We start from the raw sequence: 16,988 nt of genomic DNA on the forward strand, positions 1-16,988 counted from the left end.
TAAAGTCTCCTCCAGCACATGAATTTAAGGTGCCAATTCATGTGTGAAAATGATGCTTCATGCTCCCAGTCCCACCCAACCATTTTTTTTACAATTTGAGCCTGATGAATCTTGACATTGTAATTTTTTTTTGGCCGGACAGTGTACATTGTGTATATATGTGTATATGTATATGGGTTCAGCGGGGAGTAATCGAGAATGAATGGGGGAAAGTCACATTGGATATGATTGGTTCGTGTGATAAATCCTACCGCTTGTTTTTGTGTGCATTCTCATCTGCCTGAATGAAGATAGTGAAGCCGTTAATGGGAAGACTAATTAAAAAAGTAAACAAACAACTCTGCCATTTCACCGCTTTGTCGCGTCAAAATCAAACTTGAAATGGGCTGAAAACATGACTGTGGGGGATTTTAGTGAGCAATCAGCTTGGTGAAATTAAAGGTACATCTTTGTTCTGTGACCAGTGTGTACAAGCTTGATGAATCCTGAAAATAAAAAGAACAGCTGAACATTAGTTCACAAATAATATACATTGTTTGAATTGTTACTGCCTTTAGTTATTATTGGAATAAATGTAAAAATAGGTAAAAACACTAACTTCATGAAATGAATACTTCGTTTTAATAATTAGAAATTGACATAGTTATTGCCAAAAATATAGGCTAAAATAGAATTGTGTTTGGTCTCTCTTTTTTATGAAATGTTTATTTAAACAGGAACATTTGCACCTGCCCACACTGCCAAAAGAACCAAAACCTGGTTCAATGACCATGGTATCACTGTGTAATTACTGTGTGATTTCATGTAATATTCTAATTTTTTGAAATCCTGTTTTCGTGGGTTTTATGAGCTGGAAGCCCAAATTATGTACAAATAAACAACTAAATACTTGAAATCGTTTAAGTTGTGGGCCCTGAATCTATAATCTATGGAAGTTTAACGTTTTGAATGGAATTATGGAAGTAAATAAACTTTTCCATGATATAAAAATTTTTTGGAAAGGGTCTGTATCACATACTACTTTATAAATAAACTCCTTAGGGCTAACTCAATTTGTTTTGCATTAAATATGACATGGGTAAGCATCAGGCTCTTTATATTTTGCATTGGTGTGTTTGATGATTCTTATGTCTACACTTGTCTTCCAAGAGTGCAGCTTGTGCTTGTATGCAGCATTGCATGCTGGTAGTTCAGTGAAAGCTTATTTTTGGTGGCTCCCCTATTGATGGACTCCCTCCTGCCTTTCTCTTTTACGGCAGCCCCAGGGAACGACGACACAGTCACATTTCGCAGAGAGCGTAGTACGTTTCGTCGGCAAGCAGTGCGTAGACGGCACAACGCAGGAAGTAACTCCACACCCCCCGCCTCTCTCATCGGATCCCCGCTCAGGTACGACTCGCCGGGGACTGATTGGCCGATTGCAGAACAACAGCTTTGACTCACCTGTTCTGATGTTCACGTCATCATTCTCCTTCCTCGTTTACTTACACAACTTTAACTGTCATTTCCACGCTTCTCTGGGGCACTGCATGAAATTTAATGCTGAGTTTGCTTGCTTCCCTCTTCTTACTACTTTACAGACTTTTAACCCTTCCTCAGAGTACCAATGTGCTGGTACCGGAAGCCAACGTTCTTGCATGTTGCCTTTCCATACACTTCATGTCTTAATTTTGTTCTTGCATGAGTTCTTTTTATTTTTTTCCCAGTGTCTATTTTTTTGGGCCTTTTGGGGGTTTGTTATCCTGTTCTGATAAACCACGTCACCACGTGAAGTTGTCTAACTTCACCCCCACTGTCACACACATACACATGCTGCTTCTGGAGTCTCTAATACTGTATCCTGGAGAGTTACGGTCACTGTGCCCTTCTTTCACATGCTAAATCTGTCCATAACCCCCAGACACAGCCATCCTTGCCATTATAGATGCCATCATGGCTTCAGACGGAGAGAGAGTGTTTGAGTGCTTTGTCTCATCGTCAGGCCTGAGGCATGTCTGTCTCTCTTGAAGGATCATGATGAGAGCAAAAACCGCGTGGGGTTTTACTTTTACAAACTTAAACCAAACCACATCCATTCACAAACATTCAAAAGTTTAGGGTCAGTAAGATTTTTAAAGGGATAGTTCTCCCAAAGATATTTTAAAGAATGTCGGTAACCAGACATTGACTTGCGTAGTATGTATTTATTTATTTATTTTTACCAATATTCTTCCAAATATCTTCTTTTGTGTTCAGCAGACGAAATAAATTTGGAACGACTTGAGTAAATGATCATTTTCGGGTGAACGATCGCTTTAAATTGATCAAAAGTGACAGTAAAGACTTTTACATTGTGACAATATATTTCAAATGCTGTTATTTTTATCTTTTTAACTCATCAAAGAATCCTGAAAAATTGTATCACGGTTTCCACAAAAATATGAAGTAGCACAACTGATTTCAGATATAATGTGTCTTGACCATCAAATCAGCATATTAGAATGATCATGTGACTCTGAAGGCTGGAGTAATGATGCTGAACCATCACAGGAATAAATTACATTTTAAAATATATTAAAATATAAAACAGTTATTTTAAATTGTAATAAAACTTAACAATATAACCTTTTACTGTATGTTTGATCTTTGAAAGAGACCTCTTGCAAGAACATCTTACCGACCCCAATCTTTTGAACGATGGTGTTTGTGATTTGAATTCTAAATTTGAATTCTGGTTGAAATGGAATTTCAGAAATGTTTCAGTCTGAATGTTCAATTCAGAATATTTGTTTGAGAAGTGTTATATATGGTCAGATCTGATTTCAAATATATATATTTTTCAGGATGTATGACTGTAACGTCATACACAATGCACAGTAGAGTGTCTTTGTCTGAAATCCCTCATTTACAGTCACATGTGGCGTTTACTATTGAACAGTGAATGATTAAGCAAGTGTACGTTACAGACACATCATCCACATGAATGTGTTATTAAACACAGTGATGCCTCTAATGCTTATGACGCACTGATGAGTTCAGCAGTTTTCCAATTTTCCGTCATCTCTTTCCAAAATGACAGTCAGCAACTCTCTTATGCCACTTATTTTGCTGGGGCTTTTGTGGCAGCTAATGTAGAAATTAGGAATGTGCAAAACAACATTTTTAAATGGTTGCATCAGTGAATGGTCAACTAATCAACAACAAATAAACGTATATGATTTTGTCTCTTTCAAAATATAGACTTCTCTGTAGTCATCTCGAATAATTAGATTAAAAAAACAAATTGGATTTTTGTGCAGTGTGAACAAAGGCATCTATTTCCCCTTTCTCTCTGTTTTTACCTAGTAATGTTCTGTTTGCGCCCGCACACACACACACACACACACATAAACCTCAAAATCTCTCTTGCTTTTTCTGGTGGTGAAATCGGAATACTCATCCTCTTCTCTTCCCGTTCAGCACTCCTCTCATTTTACACTTCCTGTCAGCTCCCATAACACCTCCAGAGCCCTCATTCTACCGTCTCTCACTACCATCTGCCTGTTTTTCTCTATAAATGTGACCTTGCACTTTCTTCCAGCATCTTGTTCTGTTTTTGTCTCCCTTATCTTTTAAATACACAAACACGCACACACTAACTCTCACTCTAGGGACTTGAATATTCAAATGACAAACACTTTTTTCACCTTCCAAAACATTCAGTGACTCATTTTGGGAAGTTGACACAATTGAGTTTAAGTTTTTTTTAATTGAATATTTAATTTATTTCAGCTTTTTCAATCACCAAAAAACACTTTAATAGTTTTAGTTAACTGTTAGTAGTTAACAATAACAACACTGGACACAATGCACTGAAAGAACAGTGTGCAACATAGTCAACCGCAATGAACTCAGGTTCTCCCTGAGTACTCGGTTGACTTTGTCGAGTGCACAAAGTGACCAAAATGTCCATCCCTGTGTCACACATGCGCAGTCTCTTACTCATCACGAATCATGCATATTTCTACTCCTCCAGTCTGCAGGAGGCTCTGAGTCAGGTATCTCAAGCTTCAGGGTCACAGGTCAGAGGTCAGCCATCCCGCACGCCGTCTCAGGTGACGGTATTGAGCACTAGCGCCTCCCTGCTGGTCAGGAATGGAAGTGCGCAGCTGGAGGGCTGTCCGGATAAGGCGTCCACTGTGGGCGTGACCAGTCTGCAGGATGACTTTGGTATGCACCGTAAAATTGCCTGCTGTCTGTCACATCATCTTGTCATCCGTCACACCTGCCTGTTAAATTTGCATCCCGTGTGTCTCACACATGCATGCTGTCTGTCACACCAAGTACTATTTGTCAGATCTGCATGCTGTTTCTTATCATGTCTGTTAATTCCATTTGCATGTCATTTCCTGGAATCAATATTCAGTCAGTGTAAATCTGTAGCAGGTTTTCGACAGATTGACAGGTTGTATTGGCTGTGGGAGTTAATCTTTATTTATCTTTATCAGTTTACTCATTTTTCTGCATGTGTATGTGGGATTTTATTTTTGTTAACATTAGGATGTTTGGGATCACACTGATTATACTGCTAACATCATGACTTTACTTCACATTTTGTATGCATGTTTTTGTGGCATGGACTTTCTTTGGTCAGTCAGACTCTTCCCTGGGGGTCTAGAGGTATTGATGCAGCACTCTCACTGCTGTGGTTAAGGTTTGCTTCCGGTCAGGGAACATGCTGGCTTATTTCCCTCGGGATCAATAGCGCATCTATATATCTATAAATATCTCTTGTTTTTGAATGGAGAAACACAATAAAATGTTATCAGCTTGAAAAGCTCTTACAGTCAGGAAGGATAGAGAAAGGATTCTTTGTCTTGTTTACACCTGGTATTAGCATTGGTATTAATCTCACTGAAGACGTCCCATGAACTCATGCGCATGTATTTATGGGCTTACATTTTCTGATTTGTCTGAATGGGGTTTTATTGGTCCCAACACTGGACCCTGTTTACACCTGTATTTAGTGCTGTCCACTGGTGATTGGATCACTTGAAATGAAACAATTATAACCAAATGACTGTTGTTACAGACTGTCAAGAGTTTTTTTTTGTGTGTGTGTGTGTTAATTTTCTCTAGAATTTTATTTTTGCAATCATATTATATTAAAAGTTTCTTATGCTATTGTGTTGCATGTTCAGTGGTTCTCGTCTACCCCTTTTCAACTGAAATCTCATACTCCTAGTTTTAAGAACATTTTAACACTCAAAGAACTGAACAAAACAACTTTGGAGCCAATAGCCTTGTGGGCAGCGCTCCGACATATAGTGCAACTGCACCTCTGGTGCCCGAGTTCGACTCAGCAAGGGTGCGTTCAATTGATCAAAAGTGACAGTAAAGACCTTTATAATGTTACAGAAGATTTCTATAAAAAAATCCTGTTCTTTTGAATTTTCTATTCATCAAAAAATTCTTACCGTTTTGTAAGAACTTGTGAACGGTAATGTAAGTTATTTAAATGTATAACAAATAAACTTCATAGCAATCGATTATCATATAATATTAAATTGTTTTATTGTAGATAGATGGGCAAAATAAAGCTTTTTAGAACCACTGTGTAACTAAAATCTTTACACAGGAAAGGAATCAAAAAGAGTTGGGCATTTCCAGTATAGACGGCTTTCCTGATTATAATGGGAGTGATTTAATTTTGTTGGCATCGGTCTTGCTAGATTGAGGTTTTATTGTTCTGAAAACTTAGTGCAGACCAGCAGGTATTATGGGGGCAGTGTCCTATCTGTGGTAAAAGGCTCCACGCTCATGTGACCCTGCGATGTCTGTTATGTGACCCCTAACCTCCTGTGTGTTTGTGTGACTCAGGGAAGCTGACCCCGCCTCTCTATGAGGTCGGAGGATGTGACATGTCCCTGGTGAACTTTGAACCTGCAACCAGACGAGCCTCCAACAACCTCTGGTGAGTTACAGCACACGTACGACCAGAACCCAGAATCCCTTGTTGAATATCCAACAACTAACAGTCTTTCTCTCTCTGCAGGGAAACAGACTCTCACCTCTCCAGTTCTACCTCAGTTCGTTTTTACCCTCATGACCTGGTGAGTGCTACTGAACACACACACACAGAATATAAAGACTGTGAGACAATATAGTGACATACAGTATGAGATTATGCATTGTGCACAAAAGTGCTTGTGTGAGAAAGCAGCGCAGTTGAGACTAGGGCCGAGCAATACGACAATATACATCATGTCAACAATATACTGTAAGGTGTCTTTAGTTAGAAATTCTGCTATATAATTTAATCACGGTATGTAAATATATCTGCATTGCACAGTTCTACTTTAAGTTGTTGGCATTTTAGTGTGATAAAGAAACATGCATGAATTAGAAAATAAAGAGCAGGATGTGCATGAGGTTAAAAAGAGTTTAGTGCAAAACGCTGTTAAAAAATAAAAATAAAAACACCACCTCAATGCGGTACTTGCACTGATTGACTTGCACCCGAACCACAATTGTGCATTGTGTGGACGTAAACACAGCCGGTTATTATCTTAAGTGAACGTAAACAGTTGGGTAAAAACTGAACATGTGTCAGTGTATTAGATCTGTTCATTAGGTATGATAGCTTATTTCCACCATGGCTTAAAAGAATATAGAAGGAAATTGTGACTTTTTTTTTTCCCTCACAATTGCGAGTTGTGGAAATATAAATTGCTACTTTATATTTCAGAATTGCGGACTATAACTTGCAATTGCAAGTTTATATCTCATAGTTCTGAGAAAAAAGGTTTTATTTTTAATTTAGTGGCGGAAACAAGCTTCCATAATTTACTTTTGTTTTTATATTTAATTAATACAGGGAAGATTAAGCAATGTTTTATTTTTTTATTTGATTATTCAATTTCTGTAGTATTTTTTTTTTCTACATTAAATACTGTACCTACTGAACCTAAAAAACTTTATTCAATTTGTATCTTTGTTCTATTGTATTTGATTGTGATTTGCTTCTTTGTTCTTATTTTATAATTACAAAAAATAACTATATTATGATATATAATGTTATCGTGAAATAACATTTCTCACATTGTGATTTTGGTCACATCACCCACCCCTAGTTGAGATGATGAGCTCAGTCTGTGTGTGTGTGTGTGTGTGTGTGTGTGTGTGTGTGTGTGTGTGTGTGTGTGTGTGTGTGTGTGTGTGTAAACTCACCCCGGCTTAGTTCTCGTTTCCTCAGATGCGTCTGAATCGGTTGCTGTCCATGGACCCAGAGCTGTTGGAACAGCACGATGTGGACGGCAGTCCTGACCTGCAGGAGGCGCCGCACTCCACACAGGGCTCCACACACAATCACACACACTCACACGCGCACGCGCTCAAAACCAAGCAGTACTACCGCTTCTGGCTGCTGCCATACCTGTGGGTCGGGCTGCACTTTGACAGACTCACACTACTGGCCCTCTTCGACAGGTACACACACACACACACACATGAATACTGTATGTAGTATTGATATGTTTCATCTCATATCCTGATGGTGCTGTGTGTATGTGTGTTTATCAGGAACCGGGAAGTTCTGGAGAACATGCTCTCGGTGGCTCTGGCGGTTCTCGTGGCCTTCCTAGGTTCTGTGCTGCTAGTTCATGGGTTCTTCACTGACATTTGGGTTTTTCAGTTCTGCCTCGTTATCGCCAGTTGCCAGTACTCATTGCTGAAGGTGAGAGAATCACACTTTTTAAATACACACTGATCTAATGAATCATTTTTAATGAAAATTTGTCTTCTGATCCCTTAATCAGAGTGTACAACCCGACTCTTCATCACCCAGACATGTGAGTAACACACACACACACACACACACACTCTAATACAGTATAGCCAAAAGCATATAAATTAGTGCAGGGAAAATAAATACGTTCATTTCTGTGATTAATGGGACTTGTGCATTTATAAGAATAATCTCAAGATTATGTTTAGAGAGATGGCATTAAACAAAAAGTATTAAAAATATTCTAGATTCTACATTAATTTGGAAATTCAAATTGTGCATACACAACCGTTCAAAAGTTTGGTGTCAGTATGATTAAAACAAAACAAAAAAAAAACACTTTTATTTAGCAAGGACAACTTTAATTGATCAAATCTGACAGTAAAGACAATTAGAATGTTACAAAAGAATTGTATTTTTAAAGGAATGCAGTTCTATTCATCAAAGAATCCTGAAAAAACATCATTGTTTCCACAAAAAATATTAAGTAGCACAACTTTCTTCAACATTGATGATATATAAAATGTTTCACCAAATCAACACGTTAGATTATGATTTCTGAAGGATCATGTGACACTGAAGAAATATTTTAAATAATATTTCACAATATTACTTTTTAGTGTATTTTTTATCAAATAAATGCAGTCTTGATGAGCATAGAGATTTTTTTATTTTTTTTTTTTATTTATCAAACTGACTCCAAACCTTTGAATGGTTTTGTTCATGATTATATATATATATTAATTAATTAATATCATCAAACCTTTTAAACATTTGCAAACAGAAATTTGTGGTCTAAATTCAGAGATGCAATGATTTTCTTTCCCTCCTGTGTGTGTTTAGGGTCATAATCGTATCATCGCCTACAGCAGGCCTGTGTATTTCTGTCTGTGCTGTGGGCTGATCTGGCTGTTGCACTATGGGAGTGTAAACAGCAGCTCCAGTGCAGTGTCTCTATATGGAGTCGCTCTCACCAGCTCCATCCTGTTGTCTCAAGCGCGGGATCTCCTCATTGGTGAGCACTGAGCGTAAATTCCCAGCAGATGGATATGTAGTGGTTTTTGTTTTGCTCTTTTATTTAAATCTGCAAGCCATAAGCTTTTTCCTCAGCATTCCTGTGAAAGTAGAAAAATATTCCAGAGCTGAGTACAGAGAAAATCCTGCTGATGGGACGGGACTCAAGTACTCCGGCTTCACATTATCTCTCTCTTTCGTCTCTCTCACTCTAGTTTTTACCCTGTGCTTTCCCATCATCTTCTTCATTGGGCTGCTCCCTCAGATTAACACTTTTGTCATGTACCTGCTTGAGCAACTTGACATTCACGCCTTCGGAGGAAACGGTAACACATGTGCCCGTTGTAAAAACTGTTGTGTTTGTGATGAGATTGGTGTTTCAGAGACTCATTGTAATGTCTGTCTTCACTCCCAGCATGCACCAGTCTGCTCTCAGCTCTCTATAGTGTTCTGCGCAGCGTCGTCACCATAGCGATGCTCTATGGGTTCTGCTATGGCGCCCTAAAGGTGATGAATCACTTTCTGGATTTCAGTTGTATTTGTGTGGATGTTGGATTGTTCTGTGTTGAAGCACACTGAATATTCCTCTGTATATTATGTTTGTTTTCAGGACTCCTGGGATCCTCAGCACATTCCTGTGCTTTTCTCTGTGTTTTGTGGGCTGTTGGTTGCGGTTTCATATCATCTCAGCCGCCAAAGCAGTGACCCCTCAGTTCTCATGTAAGTCTTTCTGCGAGTGTGTGGGTTTGTACTTTTGTTAAATAATTCTTGCATTTTTCCTGCTATAAGTACTTTGAATTGAGCTCTTTGAGTATTTATTATTTGTTTTAGGAACTTTTAGTCCAGTGGTTAGTTTGTATTTTGTCGATTTTAATTCTGTCTTCTGTATGTGTAGTTCATTAGTGCAGTCAAAGGTCTTCCCTAACGTAAAAGAGAAAAATCCGGAGGATCCTCTTTTTGAAGTGCAGGATCCGTTACCAGAGAAACTCCGCAGCTCTGTGGTGAGCAATACATGCATAAATCTCACAAACATAGACACAAACACACATGGACTCTTCTGTCTTGAATGATGCGTCTGTGTCTCTCTCTCTTTCTCTCTGGCTACAGAATGAGAGACTACAGTCAGATGTGATTGTGTGTGTCGTCATTGCTGTCCTGTATTTCGCCATTCATGTCAGCACCGTTTTCATCGCCTTACAGGTAAAACACTATGAATATAAATACAGTACTTATAAAATTCTGGCCGATACTGATATGGCAATAATTATTTGCATGTTATGGACAAAAACTGATACATGGAAATATTTAAAAATATTTTACATATTAAAAATAAACCACTAAAAAGTAAAATATAATATTTATTTTGAGATTGGCTAAATATTACATTTAACAGAGTTTTTAAATGATTAATGTTTTTAAAGATTTACTTTAACTAATGTTAAATGACAGCAAAGGCAAAATTAAAAGTGAAATAAGAATGCACAATAAAATACCCAAAATTGGCTCATACACTACCATTCAAAAGTTTGGGGGCAGTACTTTTTTTTTTAACTTTTTTTAAAGAAATCAATATTTTTATTCAGCAAGGATGCATTAAATTCATCAACAGTGACAGTAAAGAAATGAATAATGTTACAAAAGATTTCTATTTCAAATAAGCATTAAAGTTTTTTTTTACTTTCTATTCAAAAATCATTTCATGGTTTCCTATTAAAAGCAGCACAAATGCTTAATCAACACTGTTTGTAATAAATGTATTTTGTGTACCAAATCAGCATATTAGAATGATTTCTGAAGGATCATGTGACACTGAAGACTGGAGTAAAGATGCTAAAAATTCAGCTTTGCCATCACAGGAAGAAATTGAATTTAGTAATATATTCAAATAGAAAACAGTTGTTTAAGTTGTAATAATATTTCACCATATTACTGTTTTACTGTATTTTTGATCAAATAAATGCAGCCTTGTTGAACATAAGAGGCTTCTCTTAAAAGCACGAAAAAAACCAACCCCAAACGATTGAACGGTAGTGTCTTTCCAAAATCTGACAATAAATAATAATAAATAATAAAAAATCGGCCAGTAATCTTTAGCAGTATGTTGTGTATCCCTAAATATGATCATACTGCACTTCATAGTTCAGCTGCAGGTAAATCAAACTCCAAGAATACATATTGTATCATAATCAAACTACAGATAAATATTAAAAGTAGAATAAATAGACAGTTCTTGACTGTTCTTGTCCCTCTGTCTTCTCTTCTAGCCATTTTTGAGCTATGTTCTGTATGGTCTGGTTGGTGCAGTTGGGCTGTTAACTCACTACCTGTTGCCCCAGATGAGGAAGCAGTTACCCTGGTACTGCTTCTCGCACCCTCTGCTCAAAACCAGGGAGTACTATCAGTTTGAAATCAGGGGTGAGTCACACTACAGACGTTGAAAATTCAGTTTACTGCTAAATGGGACTCCGTTAGCATTAACCGTACTGAAGTACGTGTTTTCTGTGTACAGGTGCCGCCCATGTCATGTGGTTTGAGCGTGCACATGTGTGGCTGCTGTTTGTGGAGAAAAACATCCTCTATCCACTCATTGTGCTTAATGAGCTGAGTGGCAGCGCACAGGAGCTCGCCAGCCCCAAGAAACTCAACACAGAGTCAGTATTCCCTCTTCTGTCTAACCTCCTGCCTTGTGTCCTTTTGTATTCAGTGTTAAGGTTGTTGTTGTTTTTTTATTGACTGTCTGCATCTGATCGTCATGTATTAGCCAAACATTGCTCTGCACTATCATTTACAAGAAATCAATTAATTCTCTCTCTCTCTCTCTCTCTCTCTCTCTCTCAGGGTTGGAGCTCTAGTGATAACTGTCGCTGGGCTGAAGCTGCTGCGTTCATCCTTCAGTAGTCCAACATATCAGTATGTCACTGTCCTCTTCACGGTCCTGTTCTTCACGTTTGATTACCAGCAGTTCTCCGAGACATTGCTGCTGGATCTTTTCATTATGTCCATCATTTTCAGCAAGGTCAGTCCTCGTTCCTATAGAATCGATTTTTGTCTTGACTTTTTATTCTTTCGGGAGTTTGATATAGGATATGCCCTCTGATGACGTACAGAGTTGAAGAGTTGTCCAACATGTCCAAGTCATTCCAGACACAATTTAAAGACACTTGTAAGATTCTGTTAGTTATTGAATCCTAACATTTTAGATTAATTGGTAGATTGATTACTAACCAACAGATATCAGATAAGAAAGATCTCTGGAATACTATTTGTGAATGATGACTGTTTAACCAGGCAGCTTGTCCCAGGCAGCCAAATTGTTAATTTCATGTCTCTTATATCGCTCTATGTTCTCTTTATTATTTTATTTTTAAAAGCCATATTAAGTAGCATAATGTAAAGTTTTCTTTATTCTCTATAACTGATATCAATATTTAATTTTAATTTTATGTTTAATTTTAATTTTAAAAGCCATATTAAGCAGCATAATGTAAAGTTCTCTTTATTCTCTATAACTCAAATCAATATTGTATTTTTATTTTATTTTTAAAAGCCATATTAAGTAGCATAATGTAAAGTTTTCTTTATTCTCTATAACTGATATCAATATTTAATTTTAATTTTATGTTTAATTTTAATTTTAAAAGCCATATTAAGCAGCATAATGTAAAGTTCTCTTTATTCTCTATAACTCAAATCAATATTGTATTTTTATTTTATTTTTAAAAGCCATATTAAGTAGCATAATGTAAAGTTTTCTTTATTCTCTATAACTGATATCAATATTTAATTTTAATTTTATATTTTATTTTATTTTTAAAAGCCATATTAAGCAGCATAATGTAAAGTTCTCTTTATTCTCTATAACTCAAATCAATATTTTATTATTTTATTTTATTTTATTTTAAAAAGCCATAATGTAAAGTCAGTCAATACCACAGACCCCTTAAGATGATACAACACCCACTGCTTCTCTTACATTTTTAGATACTTTGCAAAGTCCGTATTGTATAATTGTGTGATTTGTTTTGTTTTGTAGTTATGGGAGCTCTTTTATAAGCTGAAGTTTGTTTATACCTACATCGCGCCGTGGCAGATTACCTGGGGCTCTGCCTTCCATGCCTTCGCACAACCGTTTGCAGTGCCACGTATCCTTATCACACATTGTGTTTCAGATTTTACAGACTTTGACAAACCCTGGTGTCTTTGTGTTCTTCCTTGACTCCGCCCCCCTCCAGACTCTGCCATGTTGTTAGTGCAGGCCATTGTGTCTGCTGTGTTCTCCACTCCATTAAACCCTTTTCTTGGCAGTGCCATCTTCATCAGCTCCTACGTAAGACCTGTGCGCTTCTGGGAGAGAGAATACAAGTAAGACACTCAGTGTACGTCAGTGTCTCTGTTTTCTTTGCCATTTTAGCCCAGCTCACAAAGCTTTGTTGATTTTAATTTGTCTTTCAGTACTAAGCGAGTCGATCACTCCAACACTAGACTTGCGTCGCAGCTTGACAGAAACCCAGGTACTGGTTTACAGAGTATCTGTTATAAATGTATAATCATTCTTAATTTAGTTTCTTGCCCTTTGAGGTCTAGATTTGTGTGACATCTCTAAACCTGTGTCGTCTCATCCCATCTCTCATGTTGTCAGGTTCAGATGATAATAACCTGAACTCCATCTTCTATGAGCATTTGACGCGTTCCCTGCAGCATTCTCTTTGTGGAGATCTGCAGCTGGGCCGCTGGGGAAACTACAGCACTGGAGACTGCTTCATCCTTGCATCTGATTACCTCAATGCTCTCGTTCACCTCGTCGAGATCGGCAACGGCCTCATCACCTTCCAGCTCAGAGGGCTTGAGTTCAGGGGTGAGGAGAGGAAAAGAGAGATTATGAGATTATAAGAAATGTTTCATATTAGAATGATTTCTGAAGGATCATGTTACACTGAAGACTGGAGTAATGATGCTGAAAGGGAATAAACTACATTTTAAGATATGTTAAAATAGAAATCACAATTTTATTTGTAATGATATTTCACAATATAGCTGTTTTTACTGTATTTTTGTTCAAATAAATCAGCTTGGTGAGCATATGAGACTTCTTTCAAAAACATTAAAAAATCGCATTGACCCCAAACCTTTGAACGGTAGAGTACATTTTTAAAAGTTATAGTTCTTGGAAATTTAATATATTATGTAAAAACAGGATTTTGCTAGCTATTAATTGCTCAATGTACTCTAAATTTAGAAATGAATGCTCTCTCCCCAATCCACCCTGACCATTTGTAGAAATTAAGCCACAAAAACAGGTCATTCAGGAATCATTACATTAGTAATGTCACAACCATGAGCACACTAACATAACTGACCATGGCTTTGGTGCATGGTTCGAATGGATTTCAAGTTGACTTCAAGTGGAAAAAGTATAACATTTTAAAGGAGTTATTAATGTTGAAATGATTATATGATTCTAGTTAAAAGATTCTGTCACATTTCTTTTCCTATTTCTATCCTAGGGACGTATTGCCAGCAGAGGGAGGTGGAGGCGATAACAGAGGGAGTTGAAGAAGATGAAAGCTGTTGTTGCTGTGAGCCTGGTCACCTTCCCCATCTGCTGTCCTTTAATGCTGCGTTTGGACAGCGCTGGTTGGCCTGGGAGGTTCTGGTCACTAAATACGCCCTGGAGGGCTACAGCATCACCGATAACAGTGCCGCGTCTATGCTGCAGGTGTTTGATCTGCGGCGAATCCTCACCACCTACTACGTTAAGGTCAGCACACAAGTATTGCCATCCTGTACCTAACTGCTCTGTTGAAAACTAGCTAGGTGAGGTTTAACGTTCTGAAATTGTGTTTAAAATCATTTATTTATTGTATATGTGTTTGTATGTGTGTAGGGCATCATTTACTATGTCATCGCGTCTCCTAAACTGGAGGAGTGGCTGGCGAACGAAGCCTTATTGGAGGGCTTGAAGAGCTGCGGAGAGAGAAACTATGTTGACCTGGATCCAACCTTTAACCCCAATATTGATGAAGATTATGATCACAGACTGGCTGGAATCTCCAGAGACAGTTTCTGCTCCGTCTACCTCAGCTGGATCCAGTACTGCAACTCACGGAGAGAGAAGGTAAACACATGCTTGTGATCAATTTAATGCATCCTTGCTGAATAAATGTATTAAATTGTTTAAAAAAAATCTAAATATCAATCTTACTGACCCCAAACTTTTTAATAGAAGTTTGTAAACACAATTTTAAATTGCTACTGTCTCTCTCACTCTCTTTCTTTCAGCCACTAGACAGTGAGAAAGACTCTCCATTGGTTTTGTTGTGTTATGGTCTGTGTGTTTTGGGAAGGAGAGCTCTGGGAACTGCATCTCACCATATGTCCAGGTAAGGGTGCAAAAATCCTTTACTGTGCTGGAGATTTTCCAAAAAGCTTGTTATGAAGACACTGTTTGCGGTTAGTGTGTGCACGTTTATTCTGATGGTGTGTGTTTGGGTTCTTACAGTAATCTAGAGTCGTTCCTCTATGGGCTGCATTCCTTGTTTAAGGGAGATTTCCGGATCTCATCTGTGAGAGATGAATGGATATTTACTGACATGGAACTGCTGAGGAAGGTGGTTGTGCCTGGAATTCGCATGTCACTCAAACTGCACCAGGTGAGATGCGCGTGAGACGAATTACTATGTCATCTGTTCTCTGTGTCATATCAAATGTGACTTGTATTATTTTATGCGTTTGGGATACATTTTAACCAGAGTTAATCTCTCTCTGCAGGATCACTTCACCTCCCCTGATGAGTATGAGGAATCATCTGTGTTGTTTGAGGCGATTTCTTCACACGAGCAGACGCTAGTGATCGCTCATGAGGGCGACCCGGCCTGGCGCAGTGCCGTCCTGTCCAACTCTCCCTCTCTGCTCGCCCTCAGACACGTGTTGGACGAAGGGACCAACGAATACAAGATCATCATGCTTAATAGACGCTACCTCAGCTTCAGGGTCATAAAGGTGAGGGCAAAAAGACAGGATAAAATAAAGGAAAACAGGGAAAAGACAACTTTATTAGGACATAAGTAATTTTCTGTTTTTGCATGTGTATTCTTAGGTGAATAAGGAGTGTGTGCGCGGTCTGTGGGCGGGGCAGCAGCAGGAATTGGTGTTTTTGCGGAACCGAAACCCGGAGCGTGGAAGCATCCAGAATGCCAAGCAAGCACTACGCAACATGATCAACTCTTCATGCGACCAGCCAATCGGATATCCAATATATGTGTCGCCCCTGACAACATCTTACTGTAATACACACCCCCAGCTGGGACACATACTGGGAGGACCAATCAGCATCGCCAACATACGAAACTTTATCGTCAACACGTGGCACAGGTGTGTGTGTGTGGTTGAATGAGAAAGAATGGATGTGTTTTGAGTGATGTCACAATAACGGCGCCTATCTCTCTCACTGCAGACTGCGTAAGGGTTGCGGTGCTGGCTGTAATAGTGGCGGGAATGTTGAAGATTGTGATGCAGGTGGCTTGTCGTGTGGCAGTGGGAATTCTGGGAATTCTGGGACAGGAGCAAGTGATTCCCAGCACAGCTCAGGACCTACAGCACTGCACGCTTACACACCTCATTCTCTGGGTAAACACACAGTCGATGCGTAGACATAATTTACTGGTTAAACACATAATTATGATGAATTTGTATTCTAATGAGGCCTCACCCAGTTAATATTTGCAAATCCTCTATCTGAGTTTTTAGGTTTACCGTGATGCATCTGACACCTTTATAGGTATAATAAACACTCACTGGCCACTTTATTAGGTACACCTGTTCAACTACTCGTTAACGCAAATATCTAATTAGCCAATCACTTTGCAGCAACTCAATGTATTTAGGCATGTAGATATGGTCAAGACAATCTGCTGAAGTTCAAACTGAGCATCAGAATGTGGAAGAAATGTGATTTTAAGCCTCGTTCAGACTGTCAGTCCAAATCTAATTTTTGTGCATGTCCGATTGGAATCTGAACATATTTAGCAAAAGTAAACAACAATAAATCACATGAAATGCGCTTTTTACAAATCCGTTTCGAGCTACATTCATAGTTCATACTTATTCCTAGAAATGTGGTTTAAAAATCTATTCAAATAACATTTCTGGAAATCTGTTTTAGTCTGACCCCTCTAATCGGATTTCGCGTGGTTTGTCACTTTCTCACGGCACGTAAAATGTAAACATGTCA

General features: G+C 38.3%; 1 protein-coding gene across 5 annotated transcripts in view; it reads left to right on the forward strand.

Moving 5' to 3' along the window:
* The window catches only part of pcnx1 (pecanex 1), a gene marked incomplete at its 5' end in the record, with an annotated part of 33,668 nt that overhangs the window by 12,230 nt on the left and 4,450 nt on the right, over positions 1 to 16,988 (forward strand). For 2 of the 5 annotated variants that reach the window (XM_079856060.1, XM_079856062.1), the window contains 25 exons: positions 5,839 to 5,932; positions 6,014 to 6,071; positions 7,199 to 7,446; positions 7,540 to 7,693; positions 7,776 to 7,808; positions 8,588 to 8,759; positions 8,974 to 9,084; positions 9,174 to 9,265; positions 9,369 to 9,478; positions 9,654 to 9,759; positions 9,866 to 9,958; positions 11,023 to 11,173; positions 11,268 to 11,409; positions 11,597 to 11,774; positions 12,792 to 12,900; positions 12,991 to 13,120; positions 13,211 to 13,269; positions 13,398 to 13,613; positions 14,263 to 14,516; positions 14,643 to 14,873; positions 15,038 to 15,138; positions 15,258 to 15,408; positions 15,527 to 15,757; positions 15,855 to 16,129; positions 16,212 to 16,384. In XM_079856060.1, coding sequence (XP_079712186.1) covers positions 5,839 to 5,932; positions 6,014 to 6,071; positions 7,199 to 7,446; positions 7,540 to 7,693; positions 7,776 to 7,808; positions 8,588 to 8,759; positions 8,974 to 9,084; positions 9,174 to 9,265; positions 9,369 to 9,478; positions 9,654 to 9,759; positions 9,866 to 9,958; positions 11,023 to 11,173; positions 11,268 to 11,409; positions 11,597 to 11,774; positions 12,792 to 12,900; positions 12,991 to 13,120; positions 13,211 to 13,269; positions 13,398 to 13,613; positions 14,263 to 14,516; positions 14,643 to 14,873; positions 15,038 to 15,138; positions 15,258 to 15,408; positions 15,527 to 15,757; positions 15,855 to 16,129; positions 16,212 to 16,384 — 3,672 coding nt within the window. Of the gene's footprint in view, positions 1 to 1,259; positions 1,390 to 3,994; positions 4,189 to 5,838; positions 5,933 to 6,013; positions 6,072 to 7,198; positions 7,447 to 7,539; positions 7,694 to 7,775; positions 7,809 to 8,587; positions 8,760 to 8,973; positions 9,085 to 9,173; positions 9,266 to 9,368; positions 9,479 to 9,653; positions 9,760 to 9,865; positions 9,959 to 11,022; positions 11,174 to 11,267; positions 11,410 to 11,596; positions 11,775 to 12,791; positions 12,901 to 12,990; positions 13,121 to 13,210; positions 13,270 to 13,397; positions 13,614 to 14,262; positions 14,517 to 14,642; positions 14,874 to 15,037; positions 15,139 to 15,257; positions 15,409 to 15,526; positions 15,758 to 15,854; positions 16,130 to 16,211; positions 16,385 to 16,988 lie in introns of all 5 variants that reach the window. The other 3 variants (XM_079856058.1, XM_079856059.1, XM_079856061.1) reach the window with 3 other exon arrangements.

Source organism: Squalius cephalus, assembly GCF_949319135.1.
Source record: "Squalius cephalus genome assembly, chromosome: 21".
NCBI classification, from domain to species: domain Eukaryota; kingdom Metazoa; phylum Chordata; class Actinopteri; order Cypriniformes; family Leuciscidae; genus Squalius; species Squalius cephalus.